This window comes from Pyxicephalus adspersus, chromosome 1, assembly GCF_032062135.1.
Source record: "Pyxicephalus adspersus chromosome 1, UCB_Pads_2.0, whole genome shotgun sequence".
In the NCBI taxonomy this organism is placed as follows: domain Eukaryota; kingdom Metazoa; phylum Chordata; class Amphibia; order Anura; family Pyxicephalidae; genus Pyxicephalus; species Pyxicephalus adspersus.
In genome coordinates, this window is record NC_092858.1 from 52,519,278 (window position 1) to 52,540,888 (window position 21,611).

At 34.9% G+C, this 21,611-nt stretch overlaps 1 protein-coding gene across 2 annotated transcripts in view; it reads right to left on the reverse strand.

The window, feature by feature from the left end:
- Nucleotides 1-5,069: 5,069 nt before the first annotated feature.
- The window catches only part of PCDH9 (protocadherin 9), a 1,263,257-nt gene continuing 1,246,715 nt past the window's right edge, over nucleotides 5,070-21,611 (reverse strand). For both annotated transcript variants that reach the window (XM_072410491.1, XM_072410489.1), the window contains one exon: nucleotides 5,070-7,043. In XM_072410491.1, the coding sequence (XP_072266592.1) occupies nucleotides 6,670-7,043 (374 nt within the window). In that variant the 3' untranslated portion in view covers nucleotides 5,070-6,669. The remainder of the gene's footprint in view (nucleotides 7,044-21,611) is intronic.

Consider the following 21,611-nt stretch of genomic DNA (forward strand, 5'->3'; position numbering starts at 1 on the left):
GCTCCTAGAATTCCCTTTGTAACCTGAAATTGTCACATTTCTATGACAGTGAAGGAGATATGAGGACTTATACATGAACATGTGTGGACACAGACACAGCACTCATGCTGCTGCTGCTGGTATTATCTCACAGTACAAGGTGGGCGGGGAGCAGCATTCGCTCCTGGCAGCAAAATCTCATAGTAAAACATAGGAGATGCGAGCGCCCCATCCCCTGCAAGACAAATAGCAGAGAGACAGCTCTGCAGGCTCCTTGATCTACTGCATTGGGGAACATATAACTTCCTCATGAACCACAGAGCATGGTAAGGGTTGGCCCTTTGCAGCTAAATTTCCATACTTTGCTATAAGACCTCCATTGTGTCTTACAATTTGTGTCATTGTTTTTTTCAGCTAATATCTGATCTTTCCTTAACAAGTAGTTTACATATTGTTCAGCCACTGTACAATATTTGTGGCTATGTTATCAAATATGACCATCTAGTTTCTATTTCAGGATAAACCCTGCCTCAAGTCTCTGTCTTACATGCTGTCCAGCAGGTGTACAATATTTGTGATTATTGTCTCAAATATTGCATTCTCACTTTAATTTCCAAATAAAATCTGCTTTGTCTCTTCCACTCTATTACAGGAAACATACATACTTTTTAGCCACAACAATATTTGTGGCTATTGTCATTTATGTAAAGCACTTTATATTTTGTTCTAAGATAAAACCTGTCTTCTGTAGTGTTGACTAACCAAGCTGCTTACATGCTGCCCAGCCACTGAACAACATTTGTCCCTATTGTCTCTCAGATAATATATTCATACTTTTATTGCAATATAAAATGTATCTTGTCCATAATATTTAATTGCTTGTATTCTGCCTTGACAGTAGCCACTATATATTTAGAAAATATGAGGAATAATTTTAAGTACAGGTGGGAGAGAGTTTTGGTTTATTGGTTTGAAGTGTTTTTTGTGCACTTTGACATTTTATTACATTTTAAAGGCAATACAGTGTGGGGGAAAAATTTAAAAATCGTGGTGAAAAAGGAAACTCACAAACTGTTCAGGTTACAAAAAATTTCAAGTATTTTAGTCTTCAGGCTACCTGGCAATATTAGGAAGGGCACAGCCTAAATTCTACAAACTTTCACTGCAGCTCCCTAGGTTTTTACATTTTCTTTGGGGTTTATTTGTATATTATTCACACAAACCTTACTAAATGTAAAAATGCTAATTAATTTTGAATAAAGGTTGTGTGAATTATGGGTGAAAACATTTTTAAATAAACAAACTAAATAGGAATGAAATGATTTCCTTTTTTTATTTTGCTATTTATTTTTCACGGTTACAATTTCCAAATCCATCAGCTACCAATTAGCATGATATTCTGTACTGGTCAAATGCTCAAACACCTGGACAGTCCCAGGGGTCCATATGTACTTTACACTACAGCGCAGAAGGAACTTCTGTCTTATGAATACATAAATCTTTATAAAGCCGAATTGTATGCTAAAAACTCAACAACTGGAATCTTTTCAAGAATCCTAATGCTTGGGAAATACTAAATCTCTGACTAATAAAGAAACATTTACAATTTACTTATGTTATAGTACCGATTCCTTATCTAAATTTTATTTTGTTTGAATGCAAACAAACACGTTTGTTTAAAACAATTTTATGCAAAGAACATACAGGTTTGCAGAAGGGATACGCTTATACCATTAAGTAATCAAGTAATTAAATAAGAAAAATAAAAAAATAACATGGCAGATTTGAGCAATATTAAATTTCTTTTTAACAATAAAATTTTACTTTATTGAGAAGAAACAAGTGGTAAACTAGAAGTTTTTTGATAAATTGTGTGTGTTAAAGAATTCTGAAATACTGTTTAGACCCGTATTTCTCAACCAGGATTTTGTGAAAACTTAGGGCTCTTTCAGAGATTAGGGGTTCCTAGAGCAATAGGCAATTTGTGCCTCCCCGGTCACTCTGACACCAATAATCTTTTTGGCATGTATTCCACTGATTACCACACTATTGTGAGCTGTGGCTATAGTAATTATAACAGGGATTCCCTGAAGACCTGAAACTTATTTTCACTGAATCCAGCCAGATGTATTGACCTCTACTAGCCATTGGTCCACATTATTATTGTCTACATTGATATTATTGTCTATTATCTAGTTACATTAAGAAAACAAGCATAAATTGGCCTAGTTTATGTTTCCAGATTAATCAGTATATGTCTGCACAGAAATAATTGGCAAATATAGAAAATAGTAACTGTCCCTTAGTATAGTACCTAAATATGGTGATGTCCTTCTATAGTGATAACAGCAATTTACCACCTGTTAAAGAAATGACAAAGTAAAGATGGCTTTGGTTTGAGGTAACTGCGATTAAGTATTTTGTGTGACAAAATGATACATTAAAATAAGTGCCAGAAATGGGCATTTGATATGTGTTATCAACAAACAGTCCAACTATTGAATATAAAAAGGGTGTACTGAGTCATGCACTATTCCACAGTGAGCAATGCAATGCAGTGCCTGGTGCTGACCAAAGAACTGCTTGAAATTCTAAATGATGCTATATTATTCATTTCAATAGCTTTTTACTAAGCAGAGTCTGAAAAACACTAGCTATTAATGCAGTTCTGTATTCATCACTACTGTGAATATAACCTAGCTCTGACTGTTAAGCATCTGGATTAACATGACCATACATCACTTAACAAGAACAATAAACATTTGCTTATAAATATTTGTGAAGGCTAGACAATAAAAATATAGCCTGCAACCTAATGTGCTGACTGCATTCCTAATATTGGTAGATGACATTAGTATTGTCACCCCCCCAATTTTAGCCAGAGAAGTCTTTACAGAAAAAAGGATTCTCTGTGTTAAGCTGTTTCCTTTTTCTATGCAATGCTGTGTACATTCCTAATAGATTCCTACAATAGAATTACAATAATTTATGTTTCCACAAGTACCAGTTGTTCTCTTGAAAACATTTGCTAAAAAATAACAAATGACTGTGAGGCTGGAGTGAATCTTCTCCAGCCTTGGAGAGCTTTAATAAATCAGGCCCAATATGTCAGGTTCCATAATAATCATGGATTTCCTAAAAGTCATTTGCTATTTGTTAGCCAATGTTTTTAGTCTTGTACCAGATCTATTCCAGGTTTGCTGTGTCACCCAGCTTCACTGATGAAAGTGTATCCTCCCCAACCCTGGAGAACTTTAATAAATCAGGCCCAATACATATGACGTATGGATGCCTTGCCGGATGTTCACTATGGAGCTACTGTTACTAATAAACCTCTTTGACCCATTATTTTTAGACAAGTATTACTGTATGGATGGAAGGGGATCCGAGTACTCAAGGGATCTTAGGTACACCTCTGTCTTCCTGTTTCCCGTGTTTATTTTTAAACTCAGCGCTTTGAAGATTGGCATTTCTCAGGCCTCATTGTAAGTTTTTTTTCTGTTAATATCAACTTAAGCACATATTATTACACAAAATAAATATTATTCTTTCCACCTCTCAGTCAGTCAATACATCATTCCAATGCACAGCGTAAAGAATTGTATTCCTCCCATGTATCTGTGAATTGACAAAAAAGGTATTAATCTTTTAGTGTTCCAATCAATATTTAGATATATTACTTTCTAAAACCCACCTGTCTACAGCTAGGAAAAATGCAAATATGAAAAAAGCATTGTTGTTAAGCAGTTATATTTTTTATTAGGCGCATTAGTGTTTTTTTTTTTTTTTTTTGTTCAATGGCTCAAGTAAAGCTGTATGTTTTAACGATCACTGTAAAACATTTGATATTCTGTTTCAGTTAATTGGACATATACACATTTTTCTAAATGTAAAAAAAAAAAGTGTAAATGTAGCTTAGATTGTATTAAAAGTTTGGACCCTATTTATTCTATTTTATGCTGGTTTATTGATGTTTAGGACTTTGTAGAAAAGTTGGCTTCTGAGTTTGCCTTGCAAATGACGTGTTTTATCTGTTGAACTTTGATATTGAATACTTCTCAGTTTTGGCTAATCTTTGCTGTGTTTGTTACTAAATTAATAAATAAACATTTTAATGGACCAGAGAAAACAGTAACTATGAAAGGTTTTACCCAATTCACAAGTTCAACTTCGTGTGCAACATTCCTTTGTGGTGGGATTTCATCCTGATTGGTGTCCTGATTCCTAAGTGTTCATTAGTAAGGAAGAACAGTAATTGTGCATTTTCTTTAAAACTTTCTTAACAGATACAAACTGATTACTGATGGTGTGAAAAAAAACATATTTTAGTAAATGAAGAGGTTTTAGAGTACACAGAGGAACCTTGAGTTCCCTATATTATTTTTATACAAAGGTAAGCATTTATTTATTGAATAGCTCTTTCAGGTTGCAGATCCCATGTACAACTTAGCTGTAGCAAGCTGACAAAAGTATAGTCACATATGTTAATGACCATAATCTTGAAACAGAGTTGACTTATTGTAGAAAAAGCTGCGTAAATACTAAATTGTGTCTCTCCTAATAATACAAGATATATCAAAGTTATAAATATATTGCATGGAAACAATTGTTAGGAAACAATCACTTATGTAACAGTGACTTGTTAGTTGAGCTTACATTTACAATGGGAAATACTATCCTATGATATGACAGGGAGTGAAATTTATGTATCAGACACAGCTCAACTGTTCTCTATAAAATTGCAGGAAAGATCTACATTTACATGTTGTTTTTCTGATTAAAATTAACTCCTACTGATTATGGAAAATCTCTATTTGTTTCATGTTTTCTAGGTCTAGCAGAGGTTTAGCAGAGGCGTCCAATGCATTTACTACTAATTAGAACATACACCTTCATGCCAGTGCTTCAAAAAGGGCATTCTCCTTTTCTACAGGGGTGACAGCTATTATTAATCTTTTTCTTTTGATAAATATTGTTTTATTTAAATCTCTTTCCTTTGGACTTGACAATCATAAGCACACTTATTCTAAGCATTTATTAAATATCAACAAGCACACACTATAAATTTTAAGAAAATATTCAAAACACTATACATTTTAAAACATTTATTGCAGGTGCTTAATAACTGTAAATAACGTTGAATTGGCAAAGCAGTAACAAGAATAACTGGTTAGATACATATTCTGTCATAATCATCAAACACCCCTCACAAACTGACAAAGTACTGCAAAAAAGCAATGCACCCCCTTTCCACGCCTATATTGTGGACAAAATTGTGAGTTGGTATACACAAAAGAAATATATTTTGGAGGAAAATAAAAACATCTGATTAACAAACTTTTCATAGATGTTTAACTGTGGCATAGGATATTTTGTTCTGTAAGGAATTTTGCATGCTACTTATTTTCTTTATTTGTCTGTCATGCCTTAACTAAAACCTTGATAGAATGTCCCAATTTATGTCTACGTGCAACTGAGATTCTATGAACATCAGAATTCACTTTTTGGCTAAACAGTGAAATGAGATTTATTCTTGCCAGGCATTGGCCATTGATGTTAACAAACATTAGTCAACAACATAAACTGATATCTATCTATTCCCACCAACTGGCCTACTAAGAGAATGCCCTGTTACACTATGGAGTCACAACACATTTATTATTTGGTGGCTATGATCTAAGAAAAACACTTGTGTTATTACAGCACACTAGCTACAAGGTGGCCAATTTGGCAATATAAACTGTTTTTACAAATTTACACATATTGCATAATAATATTAGGGTCATATATTTTTGAAGATTAAATTACGTTTTATCTTGGGTGATATATTTATTGCCTCTGATTTTAATAAAATAGTTTTTAAACATTGATATTTTACATAGCTTATCATGTGGAATAAATAATGTTTTATATATTTAAAAATAAAATATTTGAGAACAGTTTATTTGCCAAATGCCCACAGACTTTCCTACCACACTAAAACATGATCTTCAATAGTTTAACACAAGTGTTTCAAGTTGTTATATGTTAGACAGAAAACATTGAAACACTGAACACTTGGAAAAACAACATAAAAAGATACTGTAGAATGTAACCTTGACACAAAAGTATGCTACAGTATATAAGTGATATTTTTCTTTTATAAGTACACAAAATTGTTAGTAGTAACTTGCTTCTATTTACAGGTATCTGATCTCTGAATGACATACAAGTGTCCACTAACATTATTAATAGCACAATAGGTTTCATCTCAAAAGATTTAGCTGGTTTGTTTTGAATTATGATGTCAAGTATTACTGTTCCAGCACTGATTGACAATAACAAGAGCACAATTCATCTAATTTGATATGCTTGTCAACTACAACAATCCACACTGAATTCGCTCCTCACCCTATCCCTATTTCTTTAAAGTAAGATGCCTCCTGCAGTCGGTAGCAGCAGTCCAGGGTAAAATAAAAAGCGTTGAAAAAAATTTAACAGAGTTTAAAACCCCGTTCACCAAAAATAACAAATCTAGAAATAGGCTTATTCACATATATTAGAACACCACATGTTCAATGGTGCCAACAAAAAAGTATGCATATTTTTGTTATATGTCACGAAGTTCTAGAGGTCTACTCAGTACATGAAGCTCCGAACACAATGATAGCAAATCTAGTTTGGCTAAAATGATTAGTCCAAAAAATGTGTTTATAGTTGCTGCTCCTTTGGACTATCCAGAGCACCTGAGACTGGCTTGTAGGATTTCAAATTAGCCAAAGGAATGTCACTCATATGATTCCCACTTGTGAAGTGTCCTTCAGTACTCCCAAACTGGTTTCGATCATTGAATTGGTTTTTGTTGCTGTCTTCTTTCCAGGTTTTTGTAAGTGTGTGTCCATTGACTAATTTGTCCTTTTTCAGCCAATCTTTTGGAGGTGCAAATGTAGAAAGAGGTGATTTTGGTTGCTGGTATGGACCAAGACTAGGGGGCATCCAGCAGTTATCAGAATGGCCCAATACTAGGCATTCTTGAGTACACATTTCAGTAGCTTCTGCTAATCCTCGAGGTCCAAGTGGTCCATCTATAAGGAAACAAAAAAAGTATTCAGCCTTGACCCACAAAAAATACATATTTTTGCCATTTAAAAAAAGTAAAATTAAGTATAGTGTACTGTTTCATTTAGAATGCATGACTTTAACAGACATTTAAGAGGTATTCTACAACAACATTACCAACCATTGAAAAATTGTAAGGCCTCAGAGAAAACCAGAAATCATTTTTAGGTTAACAGCTTACTGAGGTAATTCTGAAGAAGTCTAGTCTAGAGTCATATGCAAATATCACACAAAGGGATGAGCAAGCGAGTTTTTAAAACTCAAACTCCCGGCAAATTCTGCTGTTCTCGCTTACGGAATTTTAAGCGAGAACGGCCACTGTAAATTCGCCAATCGAGGTTGAATTTTAACAAAAATTCATTCAAAATATCCCCGGGACTACAGGTTAATTAACCTCTAGTGCCCCGGGGATCACAAATGCGAATCCTCCTGGTAAAATTTACTAGATCTTCCGATGGTTTCACAAAATCAGTTTGCCGATATTTTTCGAAACCATCTGAAGTTCGAAGAAATTTTCGTGAGAATACCAGAGACACAAAATAGCTATTTGCCTTTTTTCATGCATTGCCACCCTAACTTTTTACATTTTCATCTGGACTGAAGTAACAGAACATACAGGTTCTCCCTTAAGCAATGTGTAGCCACAGGACCTGGTAAAGTCTTTTGCCACTAATTGTATTAAGGAAATGTAATTAAAAATGTAAATGGTCTGAGTAAGACTTCAGTGTGGGATCTTTGCTCTTTGTGACAAAGCAGTTTTTTATCTGCCATGGTCTGAAACACTCTGGCCTGACTGGAGACTGGAGAAGATTATCATGGGAGAACATGGGTGATCCAGCGAAACCCGTAATGGATGCCTTAAAAATAATGTGTTATTAGTTGGCAAATGTTTTCAACCCTGGACCAGATCCTATCCATGCCTAGCTTCTGAGTTTGCTGGATTACACAACGTCCCTCGTGATTGTGTATCTTCTCCAGTCTTGGAGAGCTTGTTTAACAGAATACATGAGCTACGATGATTACCAACTGATGTGATACAGTTCTGGTTTACCAGGAAATGTGTCTGATTTTTGTAGACAGACCACTATTCCCAGTTCCACTCTTACAGGTGTTAGCAAGGGACAGGATTTTCTAATTATCTGTTAGCTTGTTTTACATAACAATGAACTATAAGTCATTAAACACCCTTTGATTTGCTACAACTGAAATCTACCTGATCTAGACTGAAAGTTCATTTGAGCCTTAAATATTTTAAACTTTTCAAGTATAAAAGTTCACTGGAGCACAATGTCAGTTCCTTTTTTATTTCTCCTGCTAAATATTTTATCTAATCTTCAGTTTTTATTCTACATATGCTTTTTTTTATGGCATATGATTTAAAAGAACATTTAGGGTTCATACATAAAGAATAGCATTAAACACACTAGTTTTGGTTTGATAAAAGAAAACACCACAACCTCAAAAAAAAAACAGCATCTGTATGTATTACTATATGTAATTTATTGTTACATTATGTATTTGCAAGCTGGCAGAGAATACACTCATGCAACCATGCTTGCCGTGGGCAAAAAAAATATGTGCATAAGCACTGTGATAGTCCCACAAAGGAACATACTTTGATATTTAGGACTTTACCTTTATTAATACAATGCACATAAAACAATAATGATCCTAAAAGAAAAAAAAAAACAAAAGTAGTTATAAGTCTTAATATCTCTACTTTAACTGTTGAATTACCATTACTTAGCTGCCATTTCTTTGGATAACAGAGCTTTTAATACTTGGAAATGTAATTAGCAAATTAGTCATGTGTACACTATTATGGTTGTGTGTGAACATGAAAACTGAATATAAAAAAAACATTAGGCAGGAGCAATCCAAGTTATTCAACGCCTTGCTTCTGTGTGAAATATGTGAACCAAGCCTTAAATAGAAGTAAACTCTTTGCTTGTAGGAAAAGTTAACCACTTGTTGACCTTACATATTTTAGTGTGCTGCAAATCCGATGATGAGTAAATAGGTAGTTAAATCTCCCCACAGCATAGCAATATAAATATAAGCTTGTTACCTGTATATTTCCAGATACTGAATAATGACCACAAATAAGCAGCAAGCAGAATAAAATCAGACCTCCTGCAAATTTGTTCTAGGTCAGTGGTTTCCAAAGTAACAAAAGTAGTGGTTTAGCATGACAGTAATATAATTAGAATTTTTAGAAGAGGCCAGCAATGGTAACCTTAGCATAGTTATTTTGTATTTCTTTTTTTAAAACAAAGTGCTCATAATGATAAGGTTGTCAGAAAGTGGCCAGAGCCCAACTAAAACCTAAACTGAACAATTTCAATTCTAAAAGGAATTAGGTTGATAATACAAATGGTGTATAGAAGCAAAATGTTACACAGAACACCTCATGGGCCATTGTGCTTGCACTGCAGTTCATCTAATTTTCTCAGACTTCTCATTGAGTTAGTGAGCAGGTCAGTCAGGTTTGACCGTGTGAAACCAAAAGTATAAGGGGAACCAGTATACATTTCCCAGTGTCTTTTTCTCACAGTAGAATCATTAGGTATTACCTACAAAATAGAGGTTTTAACACTTTGTATTCAGAATTGTTCTTGAATTATTAGAACTAGTACTATTCATTAGCCATGTAAGAGCATCAGACCTGATTTATCAAAGCTCTCCAGGACTAGAGAAGAAATGCTGGAATGGATCTGGTCCAGGATTAAAAACATTTGCCAAATAATAGCAAAATAATCCATTTTCAGGCCCAATGTGCTTTAGCAAACCTAATGACATGCAGTTAAAGTTGACATCCACTTTAAACCAGTTATGTAGATTTTCGGAAAAAGACTCCAATGGTCAATTATTAAAGGTTAAAAATTTAAAAACAGTCATAATGTTTATTTCATGAAACTAAAGATATGGCAAAATTAACCCGGTACACATTTCAAACCATTTATTTAAAAGAAAGCTTCATTAAAAATAATAATCTACCAAATATTTTGAAAACTCCAATGTTAATATTGTCCTTGAATGTTTCCATTTTAGCACAATATATGAAACTATGTGGCTTATTGTGACTTATTTTGCAGGCATGTCGGTTTTTGAAATTATTTTTTTTTCACATTCTGTTGAAGACATCCAAGTATACTTTAGTATTCAAACCAAAATGAAAATGTTTTAACCTTGAACATAAAGCACTCTCAGTATAGTAAAGATGGACCTTTTTCACTTTATATACAGTATTGTGAGTCTTATTCAGCAGCAGCAATGATGATTGGTAGTGTTTTCTTTTTCAAGAGCATTTTATATGAATACACAGGAAAAGTTGTTTAGTTGTTTATTAAAAATCTGCTGCCCACTGATAAATGTACTAAAACCTTTTAAAACCTTTTGCCCCCTTTATCTGTATGAAAAGTTAGATACAAGCGCAGCAAATGTTTAACAGCAATAATAATGCTTAAAAAAGCACTTACAATGTACACTATTGTTGCAGTATTTCTCATACGGTATTATCATTTGTATACAAGAGGAGAACATGTTTTTTACAAAGCACATTAATTATAACAATTGTTTAAATTGATGCTGTATAGCTGTTTGGTTTGTTTTCTTTTTTTTCCTCTTTCCAACCTATGTTCCTTTTCTTGCTAGAACATAAAATATATTTAATGCTTCGGATGATATCTGGCACAACCAAGTCAAAAATGATAAAGTTCTCTGTTGTCTGTTTGTAGATACAAATGTAATACAGTCCCAGGTAATTCATATCTATGAAAGTTGTCAAAGTGACTCCATCTTTTCTGTCAGTTCCTAAATCCAGCAGTATTTAGTACTCTCAAAAGACTGTTGTCACACTGTTCCAAAATATGTGATCTCACCAATTTGTTATAAATAGAGAAGAACCCAGCTGGTGAAAGACTCATGTGAAAATAAAATGTACACCACATTTACAATAATGCTACAAATCTACATTTGTATAGACTGCAAATACTTTAATAATATAAATAAATTGCATATATTTGAGTAGCTTGCAGTTCCTGCTGTTTAATTGCATAAGAACAAAGTATCCAAAATATGCACTTTTCTTTGTTTTACTGAGAAAGACAAAAAATGTTAGGCCACTTACCCAGCTGCCCTACCTCTGTCTACTTATGTTACCATGGCATTCCTAGAAAGTTAAACTGTACATCTATTTTTTTTTTTTTTTAGCAGGAGAATTGTAAAACTGCTCTCATAGTATATTTTTTGAACCCCTCACTGTGCATATTTCCTTTTCATTTCTGTCCTAAAGATGTCTCAGGAAATGAGAGGAATCCCCAAATGGAACAAAATGTTCCACCCTAGAAAACTGTCTTTGTAGCAGCTGCCCCCACCTTTATTTATTGCTTCAATAACAAGTAAAAATCTTAGATTTTCCCTCACTTTCTGTATTAGTTACAATGGTCACCATTAGGGATGAGCGAACACCTAGAAGTTCGGGTTCGCCTAAAGTTCGGTACGGACCCGAACTTTACAGTTCGGGTTCGCTCAACACTAGTCACCATGCCAGGTCACAAACAGCATTAAATTGGGGTAGAATCCTTTAATCTTTTCTTTTTGGGACAGGGTCATACCTCTTATGCAAAAATTAACTACTCACCAAATCCCAAACGACCCTGGCTTCTTCCTACATTACAACACTTTTTCAAGGGTTATGGTAAATTGGTTCTCATGTACTTTATTACTACAGCCAACTCCTGTATATCCACCCTACGGAAAGCAGCCCTCCCCCCAAATCTTGGGCTTTGGCTTTGTAAAGTAAATCAGATAATGCTAATGGAAAACCTCACTGCTATTTTGAGAGGTACCTCAGAAAAGTTTAATGATACTTGGGGTTGCCAGATATACTATAGAGACCGCCCGGAATTCAAATTCCACCTAGACCTGATACACTTTGTTCCCCTGTTACTTGAAATGTTCTTGGATCCTGATTACAGAGGATTTGTGTTGGATTGAACATTTTCCGGGACTCCGTTGGGGTCCTCAAAACATTATTTTTTCCTTTCTTCAGTTGTTGTAACATATATTACTTATACATATGATATGTACCTTGGATTGCATGCCATGCCGATAGTGGTTTCTATATTAAATTTTTGCCATTGTTACTCTTCATTTTAAATGGACTTGATTTATTAAAGCTCTCCAAGGTTGGAGAGATTACACTTTTATCAGTGAAGCTGGGTGATCTAGCAAACCTGTAATGGATCTGGTCCAGGATTTAAAACATGTCATAACAAATAGCAAATTACTTTGAACAAATCCAGTTTGGGTTTGCTAGATCACCCGGCTTCACTGATAAAAGTGTATCCTCTCCAGCTCTGGAGAACCTTAATTAAAAAAGTTTATGTAGCAATACAGCAGCCTACATATTACTTTAACTATGAGTGTTTTTGAAAGGTAGAGAAAATACACACAACAGAGTAATAGCATAGTGACACAAATGCTAAAGCTTGTCCAAAAGGCAGGAACCTTATAAGAAGGCAAACAGAAATTACAATACATAGCTTTTAGCCTGATGAATGGACATTTTGTGCTTAACAAGGTCGCTATCAATATTGCTGATCCCCTAAATTCAATACATTCTGTACCACTAACCCAGAACAAGAATGCAGTAAATAAACTCAACATAAAATCAGTACTCCTAATCTGTTGGCTTCAGGTAATTGACTGAAAGCATTATATCCCGGTAATAAACAATTTTGTATTATATTAAAATGAACAGTTTTATTTAATTGCATCTTTTTTATAACCCTGTTCATAAAAATGTTTCAGAATAACATAATGTCTCAGGAAGAAACCCAAGAAAGGTCTTGGATCTTTGTATGTGTATGTATTTTAAATCATATTTTTAAATACATACACCTGTCCCCTTTCTATCGCAGGGTGCCACCATTTACATTTTCCCTTTATTCCTTGTTTCAATCTTTGGCCATCTTGATTAATTTAGTCCTGACAGCCATAGGAACTATAAGCCGTAATGTGTCAGGCATCTCTTCTTATACTGAGCTGCGCAGTTTTTTGACCAAACATGCTCTGCCTGATTACAGATTTTGAAAACGGAACTTTATTTCTGCTTTATAAAATTTACATTATAATGCTAATAAAGAGTATCACTTAAACTACAAACTCATTAAAACTCATGTAAACATGTTTTAAAGCATGCATAGTTATGCAAAGTTACGTATCTTGCGTTATGATGCCTTTTAATTATTTCATTGAAAAATGATTAGGCCGAAAAAGGTAGTACTGGAAAAATTGACTATACACAGAGAAGACGAAAATTAGGATTAAAGGACAGAATCTTTATGGTACTTTAGGGCCCTGGTTCTGCGTCAGTACTTACCAGGTACCAATGACCCAATCTTACTCCACACTCTTCACATACAATAAGCCCCCTCTCAGCCTCAGAAGGCTAGTTGTGTTGTCACAGCACATTATTGCTTCCACAACTCCAGGATGGCAATTAGGGAACACTGAAAGAGGTTTAGGAGCTCCCCAAGCAGCAAAGGGAACACAATGGAAGTCAGACAGTTTATGGTCAGTTCCCAGGTGTTCCACAGGTGAGTCCAGAAACAGAGCCAAGGGTCATACACAGGTATCAGTCTGCTAAGAAAGGTATACAGGAGTTTAGATAAGCAGAGTGGGGGTCATAAAAAGGTCAGTGCAGGCAGCAACAATTTCAGGTCCAGAAAACACGCAACAGGAAATCAAACTAAAAAAAATAAAAATAAACATCACCAACAGAATAGACTAGCTAAACAGGCAACTGGAGCCGAGAAGCTTAAACACATCAGTAGCCAATTACAGGGCTAGATCAAGCCAGAAACTAATGCACTCATTGGCTACATACAGCACATACTCTAAAATCCCCTTTAGCTGCACAGTCTCAGAAAAAAGGATGCTATAATACATTCACAAACAAAGGAAAACTTGGAATGCTGCAAGCTGCAGAGCAGAGCACCGACAGCTAATTGCTTGATCTCTGTAAGTAATGCTGTCGGAGAAAACAGACAGGATGCACTAGACTGTGGTGGCTTACTGCACGGGATCATCAGGCAGATAATTGCCTCCTAACAAATACATTACCAAAAGGAAACAAAAAGAATGTTGTATGGAGATACACCTAAATACTTATGCAAACTTGTTTGTAAATAAACAAAAATTAGGATCTCATAAAACATTGAAAACAACCCCTCCCCACTCTACCCAAAATGAGGAAAAAAAAATATGAAAACAGTAACTAATTCTACAGAACACAAAGAATTAAAAATTCACTTGATCAATGATTTATTCATTTTTATTACAAAACTATTATCATAAATATAATAATATAATTAAATAAATTATTTTATAATGTATAAAATGGAAAGAAATTTTTTAATGTACATCTGTTTTATTTTCTGGAGTCAGAACAAATATGATGTTTGCACTGATAGCTAAGTTTCCTTATGTGAGCCATAAGATGATCTAAAAGACCTTATACCTATAAGAGATCTTGTAGCAGTGAATTATATCATGTTATTTGGTATCCTTATACCCAAAAACTGACAGCAGCAGTGTCACTGACTGTCTTTAGCAAAATGCATACAATTTTTCACCCTTCATAAGGCTTAGTCTACACGGACTGTTTCCCCAGCGTTTAACCTGAGGTTTTTAAAGCCTTTGTTTGAAGTCCCCATGCATTCCAATGGGCTAATCTACACCAGGACGTTTCCTTCAGGCACGTTTTTGAGCTTTATTTTAAACGTTGCTTGCAACGTTTAAAAAATTAAAACGTTGGTTAATCGCGGGAAAACGCGGGAAATCGCGGGAAAACGCGTCCATTGATTTTAATAGGAGCGTTTTCCTGCGTTTATGCATGCTAGAAATTGTCAATAAAAAAGCTTCCATTGATTTCAATGGAGGCTTTTACAAACGTTTTAACAATAGCCTGTGTCCTGTGTCACTATTCTATGTGTCATGCATGATTAATTACATGTACTATGCTGTTAAAAATTTACACCTATGCCTGGCACGTGTGAAGATTGTCTGCCATTGTGTTTGCTTTTGGTGCTTTTCACACCTGCAAATGATGTCATTCTAAAGATTTAAAATAAAGCTCAAAAACGTGCCTGAAGGAAACGTCCTGGTGTAGATTAGCCCATTGGAATGCATGGGGACTTCAAACAAAGGCTTTAAAAGCCTCAGGTTAAACGCTGGGGAAACAGTCCGTGTAGACTAAGCCTAAAGCATGTTACATTTTACTACAGGTAAATGTAACTCTGATCATTATGATATTACCTAGCAAGGTACTAGTATACTAGGTTTTAGTTTAAACTGAGAACTGACCTTGACTGACATGCATACATATTGCTCCAGGGATTGCTAAGAGATCAGTCCCTCTAAGGCTATTTCTAACCCCAATTCCCAGATCTGTCAAACAGCTAGAGAAATACTCATACACTACTCTGATCTCTTCATCGGAGCCCACAGTCAATCTCTTTGAATCAATAAACTACACTGGAAAGACAGCTATAAAAACTAGTTCTGTATTTTCAACAGGTGAATACACCTGTACTGTATACATTAAAGGTATATTAACTCTAACAATTAATTTGTAAACTTTGTTATTTTAAATATAAATTGTAAACTCAGAATAAAATCAGACTTTTTCTCCCAGTTAACAGAGAAAATTACTACTAGTGTTGCTGTTTGGACTCCGAGTAGTTGTATAAGATTAAATGCCCAATATTTTGTTCAGTGCTAGTTCTGTGTTTAGGTTTACTTTGGTTTATTTGTACTTTAATTGTACACAGCAAGCAGTGATTGCCACTACTAGCAATAGTAAACAATGGGCTGTGTTGGTAAGCATACTCAGTGGCTGGTGGTGTGAGGTGTAATCCCATTCTCTGTTGACCATTTGGCAAAAAAAAATAAATAAATAAATAAATCTGTGCTTAACCACAAGAGCTGAAAAATCTCTCCGTTGGTAAGGTCACAGGTTCTTAGTGCCTAGTCAGGCACACCGAGGCAACTCCTGGTTAACAAACTAAACCCCCACCCTAATGCCTTTGCCCTGCCCAAACGTAAAACTCAGAGGGGCAGAAGCATCCAAAGCCCGAAATTGTTTCTGGAGGAGTTAAGAGACTTTTATCATAAACTGTATGACTCCAATGTCCCACTCTCCATAGTGGCAGCTGAAGAATATTTTAGGGCTCTACACCTCCCCAAACTTAAGACTGCCCACAGAGACTGGAGGACCCCTTTACCTTGGAGGAAACAAATGGAAACTGCTAGTGCATCAGGTGTTAATGGATTTTCCAATGCCTTCTAAAAAGGGTCAGCAAAGGTCTCCTTGGGAGGTTTCCTATCGGAAAAGTTTGCTATCAAAAAAGGTACTAGGCAGGGTTGCCCCCTCTCCCCCCTGTTATTTGCGATAGCAATTAAGCCATTAGCAATTGCCATAAGGAGTTGCCCCAACATTAAGGGTATCACCTGTCGAGGGGCGGAACACAAAAGTGCCCTCTTTGCAGACGATATCTTGATGTATGTCACCTCACCAATAATTTCTTTCCCTAACCTATTTACAATCCTCAAACAGTTTGCAGACCTATCAGGCCTGCAGCATAACCACTCCAAATCGATGTATTTAAACATTTAACCTTGATCAAGCTAATGTCTCCTCTCTAAAACAGGCATTTGCCTTGGAGTGACAAACAGAGACACTACCTTATTTAGGAATCAAACTCACATCTAAGCCTCATCAGCTTTGTAACAAAAATGATGGCCCATTGTTTAAACAAATCTTTGCGTAACTTATCAGATGGTCTTCCTTCCTACCGTCCTGCATGGGGAGAATAGCAACAGTCAAAATAACATATTGCCCAGGGTGGTGGGTGGTGGAGCAATCACAGCCTTTATACAATGGGGATCTAAATTCCAGAAGGAAAATATTGAGTCTCAACCACCTAATTCAAAATAGGGAACTACCTCCACTAAATATTTTCGGTACACTAATCTTCACACTTTTTTAAGTTCCAAAATGTCCCAAGGTAGATCCCCTCATTAAACAACGGTATTCAAAAGAATCTGTAAAGCTCTAGGTGGCTCAGCTGGACAGATCTCAATCCTTTACTCAACCTTGTCTCCTCTCCTGTCTTGCCTCTCCTGAGCAAGATTGACATGCCCTTCCCAAAATACACAAAGAAATTTTGCAACTATGTGTTGCTGGTGGCTAGAATTGTGCTAGCAAAGGCATGGAAATCACCATCCATACCACTAGCTCCAATAAAGGTGAAACTATATTGGAGCATGGTAAATAATACGCTTACGTGTACCCTTAAAAATACACCACATGTCTTTGATCTTACCTGGGGCCCGTGGATTACCCACTGTGCCACAATAATAACCCCTTCCTGATGTGGAATCCTCCCTCTCCTCCTTTGCCCCTCCTCCCCCCCCCTCTGTTTTTTCACCATTTTTTTTTGTTAATAAAAGGGATAAGTTGGGACATGAGTTCCCTCTCAGAAATATGATGTATGGTAATACAATGTTATTTAACAGGATACTACGTCTTATACTGTATAATTGTTGCAATTGTTTCACCCATGCTTGTTATTTATAAGTACTCTGCCAAACCTATTTTTCTTTTTTAAAAGTTTATTGAAATCATTGGAGGTTTGGGGATAATATGAAGTTCACCTATGATCTGCATTTTCAGCAATAAACCCTGCCTGCTAGCATATGTTTTTTTAATGATTTTTTGCCATTTTAAAAATTTTACCCAATATTTTATTGTTAGGTACATCCAAGAAACACCTCATTCGCTTACCACTAATAGCTATCATCAACTATATATTTAGGTTTTTTATGTACAGAATGTTTTTTTACATATATGAAATTGTTTCACAAAAAAAAACACTATGTATAAACCTTTTCTGTAGCCTTACATGAATGTATCTCTAGTTGGATTTAGTTCAATATATAGATTTAAGTTAATACGACAGATGAAAAAAGTAAGTACAGTAACCATATTTTGCCTGCACACTATTACACACTGGATCTGCTCTTCCTAATAATCTAGGTGCTTTTAGAATTGGTATGGGTTAATCTCGCAGTACCTACAACTTATACAGTATATGAAGGTTTTTTTTACCCCACAGAACACTTAAAGCTAATGATAATAATATAATGCATACATTTACCTGCTTTGGTTGAACATGCTGTACATCTTAATAATTCTCCTTTTTCAAAGTTTTATTCACCTGTCATGCTATTATTCTCACACTCCTCAAATCTCAATTAAATACCCATATCTTTCTTGGAAAGAATTATTTTTTATTAAAAGAATATTTTACATTGTTCACCATTATTAACTATGTTCTGTTATGTATTACATTTTCAGCTTCTTCTACAACAGTGTACTCGCTAAATGATATGCTCTTTGTTTATTACTTTATTGTTTCTTTATAGCTATATTATCATGTACTATACATGTCACATTTTAATTTAGCAGAATTAGAATTCAGAGGAACAATGTAGACTCTTAGTAGAATGAATGCAACCATTCATTAGTTTACCTTGCAAAGTTCAATGATCAAGTTGTTTAATCATCAAGTACTAGGTCAAGAATGAATAGCTGTTAGCAAATTTCCATTTGCCTTTATGCATGTGTATGAGGAATTGCGAATCATATGACAGAGAACCCTAACGTCTTCCATTAGCAGTTAAATGTCAGTTAATTTATTTTAATGTTGTTTCATTAACTATAGACATGAATACAAATTACTATTAAATAAACAGTTTACAAATGGTTTTGTTTCCTTAAGAAAGGAAAGGGTTTTGTTCCCCTTCCTGCTAAGTCTTATACCTTTTCTAGATGTGTCATTGCTGATGTAGAGAGCTGCACCACCTTGAGTGCATAGTTCATACGGTGCTCCCTACTGTGGTTCTAGGTCAAACTTCAGTTAACCCAACTAATGATCATGGTGATAATAATCATGTTCAACAGCCTCAAACAAAAAGTGGCCAGGTTTGTTTGGCACTTAAGGGCAAATCTGGACAGGCAATGTTGGCTTCTACTCATATCTTAGCAGACCAACATATTGTGCTTGGTCTTTATAGGGTATGAGTTGGAGTCCTGAATTTTACATTGCCTGAATTTTAGTCTGCTAGGCACTGCCATTAAGGCTCTTTACCAATGCAAACAAATATTGTTTAGTTAAGACAGTCTTTTCATGTGGCTTTAAGGAAATGAAGGGGAAGTGCGCATGAGGCCAACATTTATATACCAGACCAGGCTGTATAACTTCCCTTACATTAAGGGCTCCAATATTAGGAATCCGGACTTCTTCCTCACATCCAGTCCCCTAAAATGTCATAGGAGTTTGTTGGGGGGACACTAGCTAACCAATTGCCACAAAATTTTGAAGTTTAAAATGACAGTACTCTGATGACATTAAAAAAAAAGCTGTATCGTACTATACCTGTCAAGAGCAGTTGGCTGTTGGTTTCAACACTTTCAACACTTTTTGCTGCATAATGGTCCACAAATGACACAGAAAATATTTAGCAGATGATCTGAAAATGCTAAACTTAACAATATAAAATTGTGTAGTAAATGATGTGAATGTGAATGTGTAATACGTTGTATCTAGATGCTAGATATTTACTACTTTCCACACCCAAGGTAGCAAGTAGTATATACATTTGAAATTTATGTTGACAGCTTTATCCTACATATAACTGATAGTATGTGCCAAACATTGGTTCACGGGGTAAGGGAGAATATTTATCAGGAAATGAACTGACATTTTAAACCATTTTTATATAAACTTCTGCAATTTGCAAAGGTGTGCAAAACTGTGATATTTATTATTGATGCTAATTTTACTGATGTTTTTCACTTATGAATCAATGTCTCAAGAGAAGTATAGGAATATTCCATTTTTCAATAAAAAACAAAGAAAAAATATTACCACTTTGGGGTGCACAATGCATTTTTTACATTCATGCAGTTATCTCACCAAATTTTCATTTCCACTGGACCTCTTACCAGGTTCACTATTCTTTATTAAATAAATAGCAACTAGTGTATCATGTAATATTCAAATACACACAACCCAGATCCCTGCTTTCCCAGAATTAAAGCCAAGGAGTCAATAAAAGTGAGTACATTAAATATTAGGTAGTGAATTCCATCAGTTATTACTACCCGGTATTTAATTACTGAGTTAATTACTAATGGGTAGTATTGCATCAGCAGTACTCCCTGTTTGTAAATGGGAATGCTTTCTGTCTCTATTTATAACATATTATTAGGGTGGTCTTTCATCACATAACCCCAACCTCCGAAGGAAAGACAATAATGATTGATTGCATGATACATATGCTCCATTTCTGTCCCCGCCCCTGAGTAACATTTATCATTTGTAGTAAACCCCATATTATTCTATTACCAGGAGCTAACTCTAATAAACTGATATTTTATGTTAGAAATTTTTCTCCTTTGTATTATAATCTAAATCCATTTCCTTCATTTTAATGAAAAAGCATTTTTAAAGATAGACCAATTTGTACGATTCATTGATGAAAGAAACATAAGTTAATTATATTAAATGTACTTTTAAAGAAATATTCTCAGACTCACTGCATAATTGCACTAGCTGCAGGCATGTTCTGGAGTTTGGTGTCTGTTAGAGGACTTAACAAAAATCTACAGTAATGAGAAATGACAAATGCTGTGGTGAAATATAAATATGACCTTCTGTCAAAACGTACTTAAATCACTAATCTTCCTGCAGTTTAGTGATCTGCTTTGGGATAGAACTTATCAAAATAATAGAGTTCTCAAGAACATCATACCCATTTAATGTCAACTGTAAAGTTCTACCCAACTGCTTTCTGCTGTCTGTCCAATGAGTTGGCATTTGGCCAACAAATTCCAGCTCAAGGAAAAACTACTACAAGAATGTAGTTCAGAGCAAATTAAAAGCTGTTTTTAAGATTATTGCCCTTACAATGAATACATCTGTTTATTTAACAGCAACTTCACAGCAATATGTTGCACACAGCAGAGAAAGTATGAATTCTATACCCACTGTGATAAATTCGGAACAATTAAAGATATTTTGTAACATTTTTTAAATATACTATTTAAGTAAAAGAACAACACAGCACTTAGATCTTTCAGCATATCATGCTTTGCTCTATTTTCAGATTATTATTATTATTACAGAATAACTGTAGTGAGAGAATGTAGAATAAGCTATTGACCTCTCCATCTGAGAATTCTTGTTATATGCTTGGCATAATGATGCCCTGTCTCTTACATTTTTTTAGAACACGGATATGGAAAAATGATTCATATTAGGGGTTCTGAATACATTTAAGGCTCAAATCGCACAGCTTTACACAAGTATGAAAATCTGCATTTTAATATTGTGGCTTTAATTTTAAAATCTATTTTTTTAAAGATAGACTCTTATCTCGGTATTCTAGTTTTGTGATTTTTT